Source organism: Papio anubis, chromosome 12 (assembly GCF_008728515.1).
Source record: "Papio anubis isolate 15944 chromosome 12, Panubis1.0, whole genome shotgun sequence".
Lineage (NCBI taxonomy): Eukaryota > Metazoa > Chordata > Mammalia > Primates > Cercopithecidae > Papio > Papio anubis.
Genome location: NC_044987.1, coordinates 76,153,833 through 76,176,260, shown reverse-complemented (window position 1 = coordinate 76,176,260; position 22,428 = coordinate 76,153,833). Strand labels below are relative to the sequence as shown.

General features: G+C 44.1%; 1 protein-coding gene across 9 annotated transcripts in view; it reads left to right on the top strand.

Moving 5' to 3' along the window:
- Nucleotides 1-22,428, top strand: part of PLEKHA7 (pleckstrin homology domain containing A7) — a 232,353-nt gene that overhangs the window by 167,623 nt on the left and 42,302 nt on the right. For all 9 annotated transcript variants that reach the window (XM_021926852.2, XM_021926849.2, XM_017948580.3 and 6 more), the window contains one exon: nucleotides 17,609-18,079. In XM_021926852.2, coding sequence (XP_021782544.1) covers nucleotides 17,609-18,079 — 471 coding nt within the window. The remainder of the gene's footprint in view (nucleotides 1-17,608; nucleotides 18,080-22,428) is intronic.

The following is a 22,428-nucleotide window of genomic DNA, read 5'->3' as shown; positions in this document are numbered from 1 at the left end:
ACTAGGATTGGGACCCAGATAGGTCCTCTTGGGTGCCTGAGATTCCATTTGCTCACTTGTATTAAGCATTACCCTCTCTTTATAAACTTTCTTCATTAAACAAAAACACTAAGGCCTGGAAGGGTGAAATAACTGCCTGGGATCTACAGCCATGGAAACTGGCATGTGTGTGCTTCTCGGTTTTTCTTCTCTTATGTATGAAGGGACAACCTTGGGGCACCAGGTGGGGAGAGGACAATCAAGAAAGGTCTTGCAAACTGAAAATCTGCTACAGACTAACTGCCATGTTGCTGGGACCTGACCTGGGAGTGATCTTCCAGTTGCTCTCTCTCTGAAATAGTTCAACCAAGCATATAATCAGAGATCTTGAAATTCCTGAGTCTATTGGCTGTAGGTGATTCCCTGAGAGAAAACAAGAGGAATATGAGTGAAATCAAGGGCTCAGAGAGAGAGATCAGAGTGGCCCTGAAAAAGTCTGCGTATACCTTTATCTGGCCTTCATCTCACATTGGGCCCATTCCTTCCTATCCTGACACTTTGCTCTTTGACAGTGTTCTTTCAGTGAGGCCTCAGAACTGAAGCGTATTCTCTTGCAACCTAAGGGTGGAACTTTTTAGTGACTGAAAATGGATTGCACTGGTATGTTTAGCTTGTGAATCTTTCCACCTCACATATATGTGGTTTTTGGAATTCGTGGTACTTCCTAGCTTTATGATCTCTTTCACGCAGCATACAGACCTCATGAAATATAAATAGAGGTATAAATAGTGACCTCCATCAAGAGGCCAGGGTATGGTCAGGCTCTTCCCTCTGAAGCTCACATAGCACTTCAGTCTGAGCATTTTTCACACTGTTTTTGTTTCCCCCTTCTAATTTTCAGTATCCTAGGCTTAAAGCAGAGATCATCTTTATATCTTGGTTTTGTTTTGTTTTGTTTTGTTTTGTTTTGTTTTGAGACGGAGTCTCGCTTTTGTCACCCAAGCTGGAGCGCAATGGCACGATCTTGGCTCACTGCAACCTCTGCCTCCTGGGTTAAAGCGATTCTCCTGCCTTAGCCTCCTGAGTAACTGGGATTACAAGTGCCCGCCACCATGCCCAGCCAATTTTTTGTATTTAGTAGAGACGGGGTTTCACCATGTTGGCCAGGCTGGTCTTGAACTCCTGACCTCAAGTGATCCACCCACCTCGGTCTTCCAAAGTGCTCAGATTACAGACGTGAGTCACCATGCCCGGCCTGTCTTTATATCTCAATGCACAACATCTGACACATAGTAAGCTCTCAAATGTCTTTGAGTGAGTGAGCGAGTGAGAGATTAGACGAATGAATGAATGAAGATATTGAACAGGACGGGACCAAAGACTGCCCTAGGAGCTTCCACATGGGCCCTGAATCAGTAACAGTCAATTTTGGCTCTACTTTCTAGCATTGTCATCCAGCCTGCATTTTTCTGTTGTTTCTATAATAATGATCTGAAAGGCTCTGCCTGAGCCTGCGGGGCTCAGCTCACAGTGTGGTTGGCATCTCCCTTCTCACCGAAGGAGAAGGAAACTGGCTAGATCTGACACATCTTACTCCTAGTGCACAAGCTAGTCCCCAACAGTCACTGTTTCCTGGTCTTTATTCTTCATTCTTTTAATATACATATATGTTTACAGTATATGTGTATAGTCATTCCTTGGTATCCATGGAGGACTGGTGCCAGGAAACCCCACAGATACCAGAATACTCAGAGTCCCTTATATAAAGTAGTGTATTTGCATATAACCTCTGCACATGCTTTAAATCATTTCTACATTGCAAGATTACATATAATACCTAATACAATGTAAATGCTATGTAAATAGTTGTTATACTGTATTGTTTAGGAAATAATGACAAGAAAATAAGTCTGCATGTATTCACTACAGACACAACCATCCTTTTTTTCCCCTCTAAATATTTTTAATTTGTGGTTGGTTGAATCCATGGATATGAAACCCTGGATACAGAAGGCCGACTATGTGTGTATATATATATGTGCGTGTGTGTATATATATATGTATACATATAGTTAAGTACATACAAATTTTTAAATGTATATTAATTGTATATTTAACTATATAATGAATGAAAACATTCTCAGTATAAAAATGCAAAAACTAAAGACAAAGATATCCCAAATCACCTTCTGAAGGTAATCTCTATAATCAGGTTAATTGACTTTTAAACTATTTTCTATGCATTTATATATATGTATATGCACTTATATGTAAGTTTCTCTTGTGCTTTCTGAAAGCATGAATAATGATGTCTTAAAGATCACTAAATATCAGTATATATGAATCACCTTTAATTTTTACTCATATGGTATTTCAGTGTAGATGTACTGTAGTGTAGTTTTAAAACCTGTATTTAAAATTTCTGTATTAACCTTCTACAAGCCTCTGCATGTGTGAGTCTTTCAGATTGCTGGGTAAAAGTATAACACGTTTTTAATTTTAACCAATACCACTAAATTGCCCTTTAAAGAAAAATGTGTGGCCGGGCGCGGCGGCCCACGCCTGTAATCCCAGCATTTTGGGAGGCCGAGGTGGATGGATCACGAGGTCGGGAGATCGAGACCATCCTGGCTAACACACTGAAACCCCGTCTCTACTGAAAATACCAAAAATTAGCAGAGTGTGGTAGTGGGCACCTATAGTCCCAGCTACTCAGAGGCTGAGGCAGGAGAATGGCATGAACCCGGGAGGCGGAGCTTGCAGTAAGCAGAGATTGCGGGCCACCGCACTCCAGCCTGGGCGACAGAGCAACACTCTGTCTCAAAAAAAAAAAAAAAAAAGGCTGTGTATTCCACTAGTGAGTGTGTCATTTCCCCATATCTTTGCCAATAGTTGATATTATGTCTTTTAATTTTACTGGCCTGGTACATAAATAGTATCTGATTATCTTAATTTAATGTATATTTCCATGATGGTGAAGATCTTTTATATTTCCACTTTTTTTTTTTTTTAAAGACACGGAGTCTCACTCTATCACTCACTGCTCGAGTGCAGTGGTATGATCATAGCTCACTGCAGCCTTGAACTCCTGGGCTCAAGCAATCCTCTCACGTCAGCCTCCCTAGTAGCTGGGACCTCAGCTGTGGGCCACCACATCATGCCTGGCTAATTTTAAAAGATTTTTTAGAGACAGGCTTACTATGTTGCCCTGTCTGGTCTTGAATTCCTTGCCTCAAGCAATCCTCCTAGCTCAGCCTCCTGAGTAGCTGAGATGACAGTCACCAGCCACCATGCCCAGCTCAATGGCCACGTGTATTTCCTATTAAGTGCATTTCCTGTACCTATCCTCTGCCCATTTTTCTACTCAGTTGTTTGCCTTTTCTTGCTGCCTCCTTTCCTGTGTGCTCTGAAATCTGCCAGGGTTAGCAGTGCTGCTTAGCCTCTTGCAGAGGTTGATGATAGGCTATGGAATTTGTTTTTCCTCTTCTTTCAAAATCAGAATGTTGTGTGCCAATTTCTAATATTCTGGCCTTTTCCCCCTTCCCTTTGATTCCTTAGAGATCACCCAATAGGTTTCTCAAGCCCAAATTCCCTTATGTCACTGGGGCACCACCAATAGCTGGGCCTGGAGCTCAACTACAGGAGAGTAGGGCTTCCTGTTCTTCCTCCCCATCATGGACTTTCAGGCTGTCTTAACCAGGTTTGTTCTCTTTTTCCTGGTGAAGATCATTCTTCTTAATGAAGATGTGGAATTAAACCCAGAAGCTGGAGAATTCTGCCTTCTCTGTTTATGCTGGGTCTTCTTCCCTAAGCAGAGACACCTACATCTGTTTTTTTAAAACCCTCCTTTATTTTAATAAATAGAAATTTTGTTTCTGTTTTGTTTTACTTTAAATAAACAAACAACTCCTTCTAGACTTTGCTTTTTCTGCCATTGTTCATGTGGACCCATTCCACTATGGATTTGTGCCCCACTTTCCATTTATTGTACATGTCCTTTTATAATTTGAGCTCCAAGAGTTCCCTGTGTTATTACATTAAAGATGGCAAAATGGGTTTCTTCTTGTGTCCCAACTTTGCTCAATTCATTGTGGCTGACTAGGATGCTAGGTAGGAGAGAATTTGAGAATGAGATTGAACTTTATAGGAAAAAAGTACATGATTGATAAATGACGTCTGGCTAGAACCCTTGAGGATTAATCTAGATAGCTGAGATTTGGGTATTTTTTAGCATCAGGTTTTGGTGTTGGAAGGGCTCCTCCCCTTTCCCTAGTCTCAGGCAATTGTATCATCCCTAATTTTTCTCTGACTTTGAGATGTATTCTTATTATGCTCTTAATAAACTCTTAAAACTTCATGATCATGTTTGCCCAAGGTTTTGTCCCTTTAAAAATAAAAAACACAAGGCCGGGTGTGGTGGCTCACGCCTGTAATCCCAGCACTTTGGGAGGCCGAGGCAGGCAGATCACGAGGTCAGGCGATCAAGACCATCCTGGCTACCGCAGTGAAACCCTGTCTCTACTAAAAATACAAAAAATTAGCCGGGCATGGTAGCGGGCACCTGTAGTCCCAGCTACTCAGGAGGCTGAGGCAGGAGAATGGCGTGAACCCGGGAGGCAGAGCTTGCAGTGAGCTGAGATGGAGCCACTGCACTCCAGCCTGGGCAACAGAGCGAGACTCTGTCCCAGAAAAACAAAACAAAACAAAACAAACAAAAAAACCCACACAGGCCAGTACAGTGGCTCATGCCTGTAATCCTAGCACTTTTGGAGGCCAAGGCAGGCAGACCACTTGAGGTCAGGAGTTCAAGACCAGCCTGGCCAACATAGTGAAACTCCGTCTCTACTAAAAATACAAAAATTAGCCGGGCATGGTGGCAGGTTCCTGTAATCCAGCTACTCAGGAGGCTGAGGCAGGAGAATCGCTTGAACTCAGGAGGCAGAGGTTTCAGTGAGCCGAGATCATGCCATTGCATTCCAACCTGGGCAACAGAGTGAGACTTTGTCTCAAACAAAACAAAACGAAAAACAGAAAAAACAAAAACAAAAACAAGCCCAAGAAACTAAAACAAAATAAAAAACACAAGTTTTTCCAATAAAGACATAATAGCATTTCTCCATAAATTTCTGAGAGCTGAAATTGTCAGCCAAGCAAATACAGACTTACTGAATGTTCTATTTTTCCAGAATAAGATATTCAGACATTTGGTTGGTTAAAATTATTCATCAGGCAGACTAAATCTTGCCTGTCTTCCAGTTTGGTGTTTGGCCTTGGAAAAGCTCCATCTCTGTAAGTGGGTGGCCCCAACAGTAGCATTTCATTTGCTCCCTCTGTGATTCTCACCCAGAGGCTTCTGTCTTTATTCATACAGGCAGATGCTTCCTTTATTAGTGGTGGTATGTATTAGGAATGTTGATTGCAGATGACAGAAAATACAGAGAAATTTACTTTAAAAGGAGGGAATTTATTGGTTCATGTCACTGAAAAGCTCAAGATAGATCTGGCTTTAGAAACAATGGGGTTCAAGGCTCAGACAACATCACTAGAAGTCATATTCTCAGAGTCTGCGCTCTTCCCGCCTGTGTGTTGAATTCAGTCTTGAGCTCCATGAGGAGGTCCCTGGCACATCTAGGGCCTGGTGGCAAGATAGCTGCAGTGGTCCCAAACTCATGTCGTCAAAGTTAAAATCCAGTAGGAAGGAGCCAGAGTCTGGTCCAGAAGCTCTGAGATTCATACTGATTAGACAGGTTTAGTTTGCATTTATGTCCCCAACCATCTCCCGTGGCCAGGGACAACATCATACTGATAGCGGAGGCCTGAAACACATGCTTCACTTCTGAGAACCAGGGGTGGAACCGTATCCAGGCCGTGAGGACTAAGAGCGAGGTGGTGTGGGTTCCCAAGGAAGTGTTAGGACTCCGTGGGCAGAGAACCATGGGCAGAAATGGCTTACTGGGACATGGTAAAGAGGGCATCAATAATCAATGTCCAGGCTGGCTGATTTATCCCTCACTTCCTACTATACCTATTTCTTTTGTCTTAAGAATCTCTTCCCAGTGCTTAGTCTCTGAAATCGGATAGACCTAGGTTCAGATCCCTGCTCTACTACTTTCTGGCAGTGTCATGTTGTGCAAATTATGCATGCTTTTGAAACCTTGATTTTTCTTAATTCATAGGCTTGCTACAAGGATTAAATTAAATGTATCAAGTGCTTGCTTAATCCAGTGCCTGAGACATAGTAGGTGCTCCCTATCAGCTATATTAACTTCCATAGGATTTGCTTTGACAGTATTTTCAGCCATTTTCTCTTTACCCCCTTCCAGTTTCATCATTAATTCCTAGATCTCAATGATGAGTCTCCTATGAACAAACTGCACTCTCTCCCCTGCCAGGATGTACTCATCTCCTAGCAGTGTGAGTTGTTCAACAGTTCAGGGTCCCTACAGCCCCATCCCTAAGTCCTATCTGTCTTCAGCTCCCACTTCCCCCAGCCTCTTCCTATTCTTCTGGCCCAGGAGCAGAGCTAAAAGCCCTCACTGCAACTCTGACTTTTTTATTTGAGACAAAGTCTCACTCTGTCACCAGGCTGGAGTGCAGTGGCATGATCTTGACTCACTGCAACCTCTGCCTCCTAGGCTCAAGTGAACCTCCCACCTCAGCCTCCCAAATAGCTAGGACTACAGGCATGTGCCACTGTGCCTGGCTCATTTTTTGTATTTTTTGTAGAGATGGGGTTTCACCATGATGCCCAGGCTGGCCTGGAACTCCTGGGCTCAAGTGCTCTACCTACCTCAGCCTCCCAAAGTGTTAGGATTACAGGAGTAAGCCACCGCACCTAGCCTGCACCTCTGACTTTTTGTTCTCTTGTTTGTTACACAGGCTTCAGAACTCCATGATAGACATGAATTCCAGTATTTTTGAGATCCCACACCACGTGCTGTGAGGGACACCCTGCACTACTGGCAGGGCCTACTCTCTACCCCTGCCAGTCATCTTCTGCCCCACGTCCATATTCTTCCACTGGCCATGCTGTGGACTCTGGTTTTTGATTCTCTACAACCTTTTTGAAATCTGTCTTACCAACTTCCCCCATAATACTCCCTTTTCTATCTTGTCTAAGGATGTTTTTTCCTCTCTAATAAGCTAAAGCACTAAGTAAGGAGGTTATTTGCAGCTCACAAAACTGACAAGTGACCCACCCAGGCAGGAGGGCATATCAGAAACAGAACTCATCTTTTTTCTCAATTTCCTAACCTCTGTGTTCTCTGGAGTAGCTGCAGTCCTGTCTTGGGACTAAAGAAACTTACAGTAGAGTCACCTTTAGAATAAAGTCCAATTTCCTTAGTCTTTGGAAACTCTGCATGGACCTGGTCCCTACAGAGACCTTTGGTTCATCTCCTGCCATTTCCCATTCTCTGTGGCATGCTGAACTTCTTTCAGCAACTTGAATTGGTGCATTTGTTCATGCATTTATCCATTTAGTCTTTTATTCTATAAATATTTATTAAGGGTGGCCAGGTGTGGTGTCTCATGCCTGTAATCCCAGCACTTTGGGAGGCCTAGGCAGGCGGATCACCTGAAGTCAGGGGTTTGAGACCAGCCTGGCCAACATGGCAAAACTCTGTCTCTACTAAAAATACAAAAATTAGCTTGGTGGCACATGCCTGTAATCCCACCTACTCAGGAGGCTGAGGCAGGAGAATCACTTGAATCCGGGAGGAGGAGGTTATAGTGAGCTGAAACCACACCACTGCACTCCAGCCTGGGTGATACAGCAAGACTCCATCTGAAAAAAAAAAAAAAAAAAAAAGTTTATATATATATATATCTCCTGAGCTCAGATGATCCACCCACTTTGGCCTCCCAAAGTGCTGGGATATATATATATATCCGGCATACTGTGGGTCAAACACTGTTAAAGATGCTAAGAATACAGTAGTGTTCAAAGAGAGAGAGGCAAGATGCCATGCTGCTTATATTCTGGAGGGGTGGGGCAGGAAGAGAAACCATAAACAGGAAAACAAGAAATCATTAAGACAATTTGTATCAAGATCTATGCATGAAGGCAGTAAGACCGAGTGATGAATTAGGGTAGGACTAGGGCAAGGGAGTAGCCACTTTTATTTGGGTGGTCAGGAAAGGATTCTAGATGGGGCCTGATTGATACAAGAATGTCAGATACACAAAACTTTGAGGAAGAGTGTTCTGGGCAGAGGTGATGGCATGTACAAATGAGCGTAGAGCATGGCTGAACCAAAGTGAGCAAGGGGAGAATAGACTGATCAGGTGTGGGAGGATAGAGGTCCTTCTCATGAGGCAACCAGGATCCCTCTGGGCTTTGCTCACCCACTTTACCAGCCCTCTCACCTGCACCAGGGCAACCCCAGCATATCCTCAGGTTAGCCTAGATGAATGATATTTCCTCCTTTCCTGACTATTCAGCGTGTCAGATGTCCCTGTTTGTGGTACACTGTCATTCCTTATTCATATGTCTTTCATGCTAAAGTTATGCTGACCTGCTTTCTCATTGTCACCCTTACCAGACTTAAAGCTCCTTGAAAATGAGAACTGCATAGGTCTCACCTGTCAGTGCCTGGCATATAATAAGTGTTCAGTTAATGCATATATACATGGGGGTTTGGGCTACAAATTTTCATGTGCAGTTATCCAAAGAGCTGAAATCTCAAGAAGTTTTATCTTTCACAAATGGAGGTATAAAAAAGGAACACTTCTTCATTTTTTGAGGAAGTTTCAGCAGTTTTACAAACATACAATGCTTGCACACAAAGTCAACCTTGTGATAATGCACTTTCAAGGAGTCAAATTTGCAAAAGATGTGTAAAACAAATTAGAGCGCTCTAAAAGTCTTTATACAATTTGTACCTCCAGTATTGGGAACAATGTGAAGGTGAAACACATAACGTAGCGAATTGGCCCTATGTGTGAAGGGACAGACGTTATACATGGTTGAATAATTTGGTAGGGGAGATTTCTGGTATTTTTTGCTTGCATTTTCACTTCTATGTTTTTCAAAATACTTGCTGTACTTGCATTTAGAGAATGGTTGTAGTATAGAAGTGTAGTATTTGCTGTCCATTTGAAACTCTGGTTCTTGCTCAGCTGTTGCAATTAAGCGCTCTTCCCCTTTTGCAGCACCAGTGATAATTAGCTTTTAAACTTTTGTCTTTCACCATTAAGTAGCCCTGTACACTTACCATAGCTATTTTGCAAGGGAACAGTTTTACTGATCTCTTCCATTGTTCTGTAAGGAATACAGGACGAAGGAATACTACTTGGCTTTTCCATTACTACATCTGGCCTTTAGGATTTCAGCATTCTGGATTTTCATCATTTTGCGAGGGAACAGTTTTACTGATCTCTTTCATTGTGCGGGAATACAGGAAGAAGGAATGATATTTGGCTTCTCCATTACCACATCTGGCTTTTAAGATTTCAACATTCTGCATTTTAATCTTTTGGGATTGTGATTTTCGACTTTAGGGATTTTGACCTTTCGGGATTATGGTGTTCAGGATTGTATCTTTCGAGATTATGATCTGCAACAGGTACATAGATGTTTGGCTGGCCAGGTGGGTAGGCAGATGAATGGATGAACAGATGAACAAAACAGTTGAGAAACCTCTACCTGTAAGATGTTCCAGTGAGGATTTGGGATGGCTGGGAGTGATCGGAACATTCTCCTGGGACTCGTGCATGGGGGATCGGCCTGCTCAGAAGTGGCCCACACATTTTGGGTTATTTGCACTATCTTTGAGAGCTAAGTCTTTGGCCTTCCGAACTCTAATCACCATTGGCAAAGTGTAGCTGGACAGCCCCGGAGACTGGACTAGCCTCTTGGATCCTCACCAGAAGTAATTTATAGACATGTTTTCAGCCTTGCACAGGGCATTGGAGTCATATCAGATGAGGTTTGAGTCCTGCTTATGTCACTAGTTGCATGATCCAAGACAAGTTGGCTAATCTCTCTGAGCATCACTTTCATTCCCGCCCCTTTTTTTTTTTTTTTTTTTAATGAGAGGGAGTTTGGCTTTGTCACGCAGACTGGAGTGCAATGGCACGATCTCAGCTCACTGCAACCTCCACCTCCCAGATTCAAACAATTCTCCTGCCTCAGTTTCCTGAGTGGCTGGGACTACAGACGCCTGCCACCACGCCTGGCTAATATTTTTTGTATTTTTAATAGAAATGGGGTTTCGCCATGTTGGCCAGGCTGGTCTTGAACTCCTGAGCTCAGGTGATCCACCTACCTTGACCTCCGAAAGTAGTGGGATTACAGATGTGAGTCACCATGCCTGGCCACTTTTATTACCTTTCATGAAAGAAAAATGTCTCTAGCGCTGTGGGTTTGTGTGATGATAAGAAGAGGTAGTAAAGTGCTTAGCTCAGAGTTTTGCATTCAGTAAGTGCTCAGTCAGTGATGGCTGCCGCTGCCAGATTCCTGTCCTTTATTAGAGTCCATTTATTATAGGTAATCCAGTAGTTGTGTGTGCCCTCAGCCTCTCTGGGCTCAGTCCCGACCTTGCAGAATTGTTACAGGGATTACAGGTTGTCCGTAACAGATTCCTAGCACACAGTAGGACCTAGCATATGGTAGCAAGAACCAAGCCCTGGCCATTAAAAAAGTGTATCTCCCAGACCGTGACTGCTGGTTTCCCTGGGGAGATGGAAAGTGAGTGAGCATGGTGTGTGCTAGAGCTTCAGGGTGGCTCAGGTTGAGCTGTGACTGGTGGCATGGCTTACCCAGGTAGAAGAAACAGAGAAGGATTCTCCAGGCAGGAATGAACAAAGTGAGGAGGGCTGGCAGGCCTGGAGTAGCTTTTTCCTTTTCTTAATCTGGTTTGTCAATCCCTACAGCTTTAAAAGGGACTTTGCCAATAGCTGCTCTACTGAGGCAGGAGGCAGCCTCAGCCTAGCATTCTGGTTGTTTCATTTATTCTGCAGCCTTGCTCTTCTCTGTGGGAGGGAGGCCTGAAGGATTGTGGAGGGTGTCATCAAAGCTGTCAAGCCCTCTTGTTAATTTAGGCAGAGCACAGCATAAAAAGTAGCAGGCTATTCTCCCTCCATCCCAAGGGGGCTGCCCTATTTAACTCTGGGGAAAAGAAGAAACTAACTCCCTTCTCCATTTCTCAAATGCTAGGAACTCATTCAAAAGCGCGAGCCTGCCTTAGGGTGCTCTGCATACTTTGGGCTCCTTTCTCTTCAGTCTTATGTACAAGTCTATTGATTATGCCCAGAGTGGGTTCTGGCTTTTGAGCCCACCCTATTCCTGAGACTGCAGATCAGTGCTCAGGACTCAGGATCTGTTAACACAGGCTGAGCTGCTTTCCCATGGCAGGACTTCATCATCTGGCCTGGCTCAGATCCAACTCTCCAAGACACTCAGTGGCCTGGGTTCTTGTTCTTGGGCTCCTAGTTTGGTCATTTAGGTGAGGTGAGTTGGGAGGGATCCTTTGAGTGGGATTACAACAGAAAGGCTATGTTGGTCATCAGGACTAAGGTTCTATCAAGCCCCTACAAGCTGTCATTCCTCTTCCCATCTCAGTATTCGAATGAGATTGAATGTGTGTGGGGTGTGTGCGCATTTAGCATTAAGATAGAGGGAAATATTATTCCTCATTGCCTGATGAGATAAATGATTTGGAGGCAGAATAAAATACTCAGTGCACAGTTGCTTGGTGAGATCTGTTAACATTCAAGTTCTTGTGAAGAAAAGAAATAAGAGAGAAGTATCACCAGTCTGAGGTATGTGCTCTTCCCACTTGAAAGGGAAAATAAGAATTTGCTCTAAACAGACAAATAGTATTCTGTGATATGCTAGAAATGCTGGGGCCCAACCCCAGTCAATGGTAAGAGTAGCCCCTTATAACAGTTAGGGGTCATGTCTGGTTGCTAGAAATAGAACAACCCAATTTAGGGTGGCATAATCAAATTGGGTTTTAGTTTTCTCCCATAGCAGGAATCCAGGGGTAGTCAGTAGATTGGTACAGTGGCACTGTCATGGAATCAGGGACATGGGCTCTTTATCTCCTTCTACCCAGCTTTTAGCATATGACTGGCATCCTTATTTTTATCATGTTGCAGTTCAGCAAAGTCTAAATCCCAGGCAGGAAGAAGAGAGGGGTTAGCTAAGCTTGCCTTCTTATAAAGACTTTCCTGGAGGACCCCACCTAGCAATTTATGCTTATATCTTATTGGCCAAAGCTATGTTATATGATCATCCTCAGCTACAAGGGAGGTTGGGAAATGTAAGTGTTTTGCAGTGTACATTGCCACTTTGAAAAAATTGGGGCAGAGGAGGAGGGAATACCTGTTGGGTAGTAAAGACATTTGTATTTGAGGGCATACTGTGTGCCAGACACTGTGCTATGCTGTTTCTCTGCATTGTCTCCATTAATCCTCACAACAGCCCAAGGAGACACTGTTATCCCATTTTACAGATGGGGAACTTGAGACTAGAGATGTCACTTGCCCAAGGTCACACAGTTTATGTGTGGTGGAACCAGTTCTTGAATCTAGGTCCAACTGGTTCTAAAATCTGTGCCCGCTGTTATTTTCAAAAAGTGACACATATGGCCAAAATGGTCACTGAGTGTCAGGAATTTCCTGTGTTCTTGAACAGTGACTGGTTTCAGATGTTCATGATCATAGCATGACCTGCACGGGAACAGCAGCCCATCTGGAAAGGCTTGTGTTGTCTTAGCTAAACATCTATGCTCTGCATGGCCAAGCTGCCTGAGTAATACAGTCATTGACAGCCGAGGGGTGCTTCATTCTTTCCCATCATTGTGCTAAATCGAGCATTGCAGATCTGTTTTGTGACAAGTGTCCTGACTTGAGAAGTCATGTGTTAAATTGTGGGGAATGCAAAGAGACAGGGAGAATACAAAAAAACTTTTTTGACCTTAAATTCCATAACTTAGTAAGTTAAATGTTTAGGTCCAGTAAGATGGGGGAGTAGGGAATATTACTTTCACCTTTCTTACCTGCATCCAGAGCATGAACATTTTGTGCACAAAGGCGCATCTTATGTAAGTCCCGGGAGCTGTGGGAATAAGGAACTGTTCATAACCCCAAAGTCTTCAGGGCTAGAAAACTGCCCAGTGGCAAACTGACTACCATTCGCTTAGCTGCCCTCTAAAGCTTTGTTTTGCAATAAATGCTGGTATTAATCTAAAGAAAATGATTTATCATCCTCTGTCAAATTTATTTCCAGGAAGCACTGGCATATATGGGAGTGTATATACTCATGTACAGTCATAGTAAGGACTAAGACTTATGGTTAAATTAGCTCCAAGGTTAGAGAAGACTAACAGACTCCATGATTTGAGGGTCAGGTGTTTATGGGAACAGTATTCAATGTGGTTACCATAATTAAATTGGGCTTCAGGGTTGTCTGGCTTTGAAGGCAAAGGCTATTTTCTGTACTACTTTCTTATACTCCCAGGTGCCTGTCCCAATGGGGTCTGTATAGGTGCTCGGTAAATACATGGTGATTGGTTAGGGAAGGAAGAAAAATCCATGTTACAATTGGTTGGGCTGAGACATTGTGCCCACAATCTTTGGGTTCCAGAGTTGAAGAATCCTTCATTTCCTCTCAATTCTAATATCATACCCATAGGTGGCATATTTGTTTCACTATCTGGCTCTTATGACAAGGTGCTCTTTATCTTTGGGGTGTGAATAACAAGGAGATACAATTACCTGGGTATCACAATTGGAATAACCACTTAGAAATATCAGAGCAAGTGTAACCAAAGCAGCATGCCAGATTCTAAAGCTTCAGCAACTTGGCCAGAGTGTGATCCAGAGGGCAGCCAGAGCCTTCATCATCTCTGAAGTAGCCTCAGCACATCCTCTGTGGGTGGTTTCCTGGATGTAAGAAATAATAAAGAAGATAGGCCTGGCACAGTGGTTCATGCCTGTAATCCCAGCACTTCTGGAGGCTGAGTTGGGAGGATTGCTTGAGCTCAGGATTTCGAGACCAGCCCGGGCAACAAGAAAGGCCTTGTCTCTACAAAAGAAAAAAAAAAAACTAAAAATTAGCCAGACGTGGTGGCAGGAGCCCGTGGTACCAGTTACGCAGGAGTCAGAGGTGGAAGGATCACTTGATCCTCGGAGGTTGAGGCTGTGGTGAGCTCTGTTCACGCTAGTGCATTCCAGCCTTGGTGACATAGTGAGACCCTGTATCAAAAAAAGAAAAAGAAGATAATGGCCAACTTAGGCAACTCGAGGACTGTTGGTTCAGGTTACACTAATCTAGTTATGGAGGATTAAAGGGAGAAAGGAAAGACAAAGCTAAAACCCATCGTGTGAAAAAAAGAAAAAAGAGAAAAAAACTGTCCTATGTACATTGTGGAACAGAGTTGTCCCTTTATAAGCTTACAGTAAGAATTACTTTTTCTTTTTTGAGGTGGAGTCTTGCTCTCTCACCCAGGCTGGAGTGCAGTGGTGTAATCTCAGCTCACGGCAACCTCTGCCTCCCAGGTTCAAGCAATTCTCCTGCCTCAACCTCCTGAGTAGCTGGGACTACAGGTACACACCACCATGCCCAGCTAATTTTTGTATTTTTGGTAGAGTCGGGGTTTCACCATGTTGGTCAGGCTGGTCTCGAACCCCTGACCTCAGGTGATTCACCTTCCTTGGCATGCCACCACACCCAGCTGAATTACTTTTTCTTTAAGTATGGGCTCCTGAATATTTCCCATATTTTCCTCCTACTGGAATTTATAGAGCCACTGAATGTTAACAATGGATGGGCCCTCACTTATCAGTATCTCAATATGTCATTGTAAAATGATTTAATAGGCAGGACCCCTTCCAGTATAAGTAGCAGAAACCAAACTCAAACTAACAACTGAAAAAGGGAATTTAGGCCCGGCAGGGTGGCTCATGCTTGTAATCTTAAAACTTTGGGAGGCTGAGGCAGGTGGATCACTTGAACCCAGGAGTTTGAGACCAGCCTGGGCAACATAGCGAGACCCAGTCTCTACAAATTTTTTTTTTTTTATTAATTAGCAGAGCATGGTGGCATGCACCTGTAGTCCCAGCTACTCAGGAGGCTGAGGTGGGAGGATCACTTGAGCCCAGCAGATCAAGGCTACAGTGAGCCATGATCATGCCACTGCACTGCAGCCTGGGTGAGAGAGCAAGATGCTGTTAAAAAAAAAAGAAGAAGAAGAAGGAATTTATTTATTAACAGCTAAAAAATCCAAAGAGATATCTGGTTTACATATGGTTAGATGTAGGAGCTTAAGCCAAGTTTTTAGGATTCTATGTTTCTCCACCTGCTTTCCTTTGTGTTAACTTCATTCTTAAGCGGTGCCTTCCCACACAATTGCAGTAGCTCCAACCCAAGTCCCAGGGCTGACTCTGATTGGCCTGGAGTAGTCAACTCCTGAACCAATCACTGAGACTGTGGACCCTCAGCTGGACAGGGAGTCAGCAGCACCTGAACCACCCGGACTGAGGGTAGGAGAAAGTGATCCCCAAATGAAAATTGAAATGCTGTTATCAGAAGGGCAGTGGATACAGTGTGGAGGTTGGAGAGGAAAGAAGTCCTCTGTTGGATAAAAGGAGTTTCAAAGATGCATTATTTTTTTCCACAAAGCTTGGGGTTTCCATGGAAAAGACATTGGTACATGAACAGCGAGAAGAGTGATTGCTTTTCTCAGTTCTCCCTGTATATTAGTCCATTCTCACACTGCTATGAAGAACTGCCCAAGAATGGATAATTTATAAAGGAAAGAGGTTTATTGACTCACAGTTCCACGTGGCTGTGGAGGCCTCAAGAAACTTACAATCATGGTGGAAGGGAAAGCAAATATGTCCTTCTTTGCATGATGGCAGGAAGAAGTGCCAAGCAAAAAGAGAAAAGCTGCTTCTAAAACCATCAGATCTCATGAGAACGTGCTCACTGTCAGGAAAACAGCATGAGGGTAACCTCCCTCGTGATTCAATTTCCTACCACCAGATCCTTCCCACGACACATGGGGATTATGGGAACTACAGTTCAAGATGAGATTTGGGTGAGGACACAGCCAAACCATATCACCCTGCCTAAGTTAAAGGCAACAGACCCACACACAGTGAAAAGCAGACCCCATGTGGAGGATTGTATTTTCACATTATATTGACATTCTAACTAGCTCTGGCTCTCAGGGTGAGTTGATTCTGCCCTGAATCTGTGTTGATTATTGGTAGCTGAGGTTCTGAAGTTGTTGCAAAGGCCCCCTGGGGTGTGGCCACCGAGATGTAAATGCAGTAGCATTTCTATTATGCACTCTCATGTGGAGAAGAAAATGCCTCTGGCTTGGCCCCATTTTGAGTGGTGGATCTTAAGGCCAGGACCTTTTTTTTTTTTTTTTAAACCAAGGAGTATAGCTAAACCAGCTGCCCCATCTAAGTAAAGGTCTTTGGTAATTTTTCTAGTCCATCAGAGCTGAGCTGGAACAAGTTCTCTTGCCTCCCTAATCTAAATTCTGCGAAGCTTGTGGAGCCACTATTGTATCCCTGGTGCCAGGTGATCAGGATGCAGACAACTAGGACCCTGCCCCAAGGAGGCAGAGAGAAGAGCAGCTTACCGGGGGAGATGGACCATGAAAGAGGAGCCCTCCGCCATGTCCCAAAGCTCCTCCTGTAGCCTCAGTTCACACCCTGACCTATCACCCCACCCCATTCTCTTTTATAGCTTCCAGGTTTGCACGGACACATGTGGAGAGGCAGTAGAGCAAAGCCTACCACACATGGGCTCTGGAGTCTACCTGGGTTTAAGCCCAGGCTCCACTCTGTTCCAGCTGTTTGATCTTGGGCAAACAATTGATCTTCTCTGTGCCTCAGTTTCCTTATTGTTAAAATCTGACTAATAATACTTCACAGAATTGTTGTAGATAGACATGAGAGTTGTTTCTGTTTGAACTGTTCCCTGATAAGATAGAAACAGGTTGCTGTTCACATAAAGAGGTTGCTGTGCCCATTCTCTATTCACCATCTTTGAAGAGTGTTAATTATGCTATCATTTGTACTTTGGGCTGTGCTAGAGACCAGTGGAAGGGATCCTGAGCTCAGGAGCTTTCCATTTAAGCCCCAGACAGACAAACGGATAAATTGCAAAAGGAAAAGGCAAGATCAGTAGCACAGAGTAGAATGGGAGCACAGGAGTGGTCTTCATGTGAATGTCACATGTATAATTTATTCATTCTCTCTTGCAGTAGTTGTTACGGAGTGCGTATTTTATACCAGTCATTGTGTAGAAGTTCTGGGCATATGATGATCAGCCAGATGGGCCTCTGGCCAAAAAGAACTCATGGTTTATTTGGGAGCTAGATGAATAAACACAGTTATGGTCCAGTGCGATTAGTGTGACAGTGGGATCAGCATAAGATCCTATTCTAAATTGGAAGTTTATGTCAGGGCGGCTTCCTGGAGGAGGTGTTGTTTAAGCCAGATCCCCAAAGGAGCAGAAGTTAGGCAGAGTGAGGACATGAGCATGAAAGGTGTTCTGGGCAGAGGGAATAACCTGTGCAAAGGCCTGCAGGTGATTGAGTGTACAGTGCATTTCATTGTGGAGTCTTGGCTGTGGAGCAAACTGAATGTGCTGCTGTCATTGCAGGGACATGGAGAAGGTGGAGCGGCAGGCTGTCCCCCAGGCCAACCACACAGAGTCCTGTCACGAATGTGGCCGGGTGGGACCCGGACATACGAGAGATTGTTCTCATCGTGGCCATGATGACACTGTCAACTTCGAGAGGCAGGAGCAGGAGGGAGAGCAGTACCGTTCCCAGAGGGACCCACTGGAGGGCAAGCGGGACCGGAGCAAGGCCAGGTCTCCATACTCACCGGCCGAGGAGGATGCCTTGTTTATGGATTTACCCAGTGGCCCAAGAGGCCAGCAGGCACAGCCCCAACGGGCAGAGAAGAATGGAATGTTGCCTGCCTCATATGGCCCAGGAGAACAGAATGGGACTGGCGGGTACCAGCGGGCCTTTCCTCCCAGGACCAACCCTGAAAAACACAGCCAAAGGAAGAGCAATCTGGCCCAGGTGGAGCACTGGGCAAGGGCCCAGAAGGGGGACAGCAGGAGGTGAGTAATAGACTCAGGATCACTGCTTATAATGAGTGCAATAATGTAGTGGCAATAGCTGTCATTTAGCGAGCACTTGCTGTGTAAGGGCGGCCTTAAACTCTTTACCGCCATTACCTACATAAATCCCTGTAACAACCCTGCAAGAAAGGGTGATATTCCTTGACAGAAACTGAGGCTTGGAGAAGTCAAGGAACCTGCCCACAGCACACAGGTGGTAAAGCCAGAGTTCAGTCCTGGGTCTGTGAGCCTCCAAGGCCCCCACGCGATTACACCAGAGTCTTTTCTACTCCTCAGAGAATGCCTTGAGACATTCAGCATGTAAATGATAACCAATCTTCTCCTCTTTTGCTGCTACTTCTCTACATCCAAGAAATGTTTATAGAAACTAGAGTAAATAGAGATTCATTTTTAATTCCAGGCACATACAGAAGTGCGTAGGCACTGTTGACATTGGGCTTTATCGGATACATTCCTTCAAGAAGATTTTAATTATTTAGAAGGCATGCATATCTTGCTATTTGCCAAGCACTGTCTGTATTTTATTATAATTTCAGATTAATTAGGACACATTTCTGAATGTGAAGAATTCAGGGTCACTAGCTTCCCTGTTGTCCCCAGAAGCCACTGTGCTTTGTCTTCATTATGAAAGACGTGACAGATTTCGCTCACTATTTTCAGGCTTCTAAACAAATCACTGACAAGAGAGGAGATAGCAAAGCCAATGTGCATTCAGAGAGCTCCCCAGGGATTGCAGTGGATGTGCCAGCATCCAGACCAAGTCTGCCACAGGCCTGATAACATGCTCTGAAAGGTCACACTTCCTTCTCCCTGTTGGCCAGGCCCAAGCTTTCTACCTGTGGATTCTGGAGGTGGTCAGTGCTCCTAGGGGAATAGCCTAGTCCTGTTTTCAAGTATGTGGGTGTGTTGTTCATATGTAGGTTGCTGTAGCCTCTTTAATCTGGTCCAGCTGGGCAGTTGTGAGAGTGGATGGTGGAAAAATCACAATGGAGCCTTCCTAAGTAACTGATAGACATTGTTGTGGAGCAGACTAGAAGAGAAGGCCTGTTGTGCTGTAGCTAAGACACCTTCCCATTCCCAACTGGGAATGACCAGGTGTCAATTCTGTTTGTTGACATTTTGTATCTTATTAATAAAACAGAAAGCTACTGTCTGAGGACACAGGGAAGGGAAGCTGCTCTTCTTGGTGCTGGCCTAAGTAGCACCCTGGTAGGTGGTTGTAAGATGACCTTACTGCTGAGCGAGGTTGGAAAGTTGGCAGGGGTAATGTAATGTAGGTCCTCATTCTCCAAAGTAAGGCATTTGAATTTTATTTGAAAAAGCAATAGGGAACCACTGGAAGGTTTTAAGCAGGTAAGTGATGTGATCTGATGAATATTTCATGAAGAAGGTAAGAGCCTAGGAAGGAGGCTATTGCAGTAGTCCATGAGGGTGACAATGGAAATAGGATGAATAAACCAATTTGAGATACATTTTGGAGGTTGAAACCGCAAAGGTTATAAGTGAATTCGAATGCAGGATGAGGGAAACAACAAGGATGATGTCTAGAATTTTGAAAACTTTGTTTAATTTTTGTGGATACATAGTAGGTACATGTATTTACGGGTATATGAGATCTTTTGATACAGGCATGCAATATGTAATAATCAAAACAGGGTAACTGGGGTGTCCATCACCTTGGGCATTTATCATTTCTTTGTGTTATAAACATTTCAATTGTACCCTTTTAGTTATTTTTTATTTTTTAAATTAAAATAAAGATGTAATCTTGCTACGTTGACCAGGCTGGATTGGAACTTCTGGCTTCAAGCAATCCTCCCATCTTGGCCTCCCAAAGTGCTGAGATTATAGGCATGACCCACTGCACCTGACCCCTTTTTAGTTATTTTTAAATGTACAATAAATTGTTGTTGACTATAATCATCCTGTTATGCTATCAAATACTAGCTCTTACTGATTCTATCTAACTATATTTTTGTACCCATTAAGCATCCCTACTCCCCCCTGCCCACTACCCTTCCCAGCCTCTGGTAACCATCATTCTACTCTCTATCTCCATGGGTTCAATTGTTTTAATTTTTAGCTCCCACAAATGAGTGAGAACATGCAGTTTGTCTTTCTGTGCCTGGCTTATTTCACTTAACATAATGTCCCCGAGTTCCATCTATGTTGTTGCAAATGACAGGATTTCATTCTTTTTTATGGCTGAACAGTACTCCATTGAGTATAAGTACCACATTTTGCTTATCCATTCATCTGCTGATGGACACTTAGGTTGCTTCCAAATCTTGGCTATTGTGAATAATGCTACAATAAACAGATCTAGAGAATTTTGACTTGAGCAACTGGGTGGTTACTGAGATGGGGAAGGATAAGGAAGGAACAAGTTGGGGGAAATCAGGATTTCCATTTTGGACATGTAAGTAGGGAGTTAGAGTTCTGGACATGGGTGGAGTGGAGTTAGCATTCAGGTTTGGCTTGGTTAATAGGTAGATATGGTGCTGTGCAGCAGATATAAGCATAGGTAAGAGACATGAGCTTGATGAGGAATGTGGTCCTTTTGGAGTGTCCAGGTAGAAATGACCAGGAGGCTATAGGGAATGTGGGTACAGGCTGTAGAGGGATTCTAGAGTCATTGCCTTAGAGATGGTAACTAATGCCCTGGCATTAGGGTGGAATGCTTAGAGCCATGTTTCTTAATCCTATCTGCATGGTTTGATCATTTGAGGCCCAACCCCAGAGATTTTGATATAGTTGGTCTGGGGTGAGGTCAAGCCATCAGTATGTTTTCAAAGCTCCTTAGGTTGGCCAGGTGTGCTGGTTGATGCCTATAATCCCAGCACTTTGGGAAGCTGAGGTGGTAGGATCGCTTGAGTCCAGAAGTTTGAAACCAACCTGGGCAACATAGCAAGACACCATCTCTACCAAAAAAAAATTTTTTTATTTTTTAAGTTACCTAGATGTGGTGGCATGCACCTGTGGTCCCAGCTTCTTGGGAGGCTAAGGCGGGATGATCACTTGAGCCCATGAGTTCAAGGCTGCAATGAGTTATGACTGTACCACTGCACTCCAGCCTGGGTGATAGAGCAAAAACCTGTCTCCAAAAAATAAATAATAAATAAATAATACATACATACCACTCCCTAGGTGATTCTAGTGCATGTCCACAGTCAAGAAACTGTTGCTAGGCTGCACATTGGAATCACCTAGAGAGTTTCAACATTTGGTGAGGCCTTAGTCCCCTGAGCAGAAATCTGACTCCATTGGTCTGGGTTGCAGCCTGGACATAAGGTTTTTAGGAAGCACATTTTCCCCCGTCCCTCCTCCCACAGTGATCTAATGGGCAGCCGGGACTAAGAATCCTCAACTGAGAGAGCACAGTCGCAGAGGGCCAACAACAGAACACTGAGGACCCCCAGCCTAAGGGTCAGGCAAAAACTAAGTCACTTGAAGGAGATGAGGAGAAGATGGAGGAGGAAAACTGGAGGTTCTGTGGGGGAGAGTTTCAGTTGGAAGGAGGCCAGGCAGCAGTGCACGGTGCTGCAGGTAAGGACTTCCACCTGGCTGTGGTGCCGCCTTTCCTTTTTTTTTTTTTTTTTTTTTGCTACCAAAAGCAGATACTTGAGACGTAGTACCTTTCAAGGAGGCTGAGCACCCCTGAAGGAAAGTCCAGAACGTGACGGGTCTTTTGCTCGGTAGCAGAAACCCTTTTTCCACTGAGCTGCTTGAGGGGCTTAGATGGGCAAACCTGAATTGCCATCCTTAATAGAGCTACAGTGTCAAAGTTAGCTCAGGAGGCAGAGTAAAAGGAGGCGTTGAAATCAGTAAGACGGCATGGCCAGTGAGAAATCCTTCGTGGCAGGGGCACAGAAAAAACTGTCAAAAGCTGGGTGACTGATATGCAGTGATAAGTTGTCAGTTATGAAATGTCTCTACATAACCGCTCCAGTAGCCTGTAAACCATGTTATTGTACTACACATAATGGCCTGAATTTGAGAGCTGGGAGTGGGGTGTGCATCAGAGACCTAAAGAATGAGAAGTTTACAGGGAAGTAAGAGGTGGGTGGGGAGGGCACAGGACTTTCCCTGGGATGCAAGATGGAGATTTGAGCCATTCTTATCTAAGGGGCAGAGAGACATCAGGTCTGTAGAGGAGAACAGCTCATTGGCTTTGGAGGTCACTGAGCACACAGTGAGAGGAATTTCATTCTAGTAGGGGAAGCAGATCTCAATGGGCTAGAAAGTGAATAAAACTGAAGAACTGAAGACAGAAGATAGAACAGAAAATGCTGTCAATCTTTAAGTGAGCAAAGTGTCTCCGTCTCTGA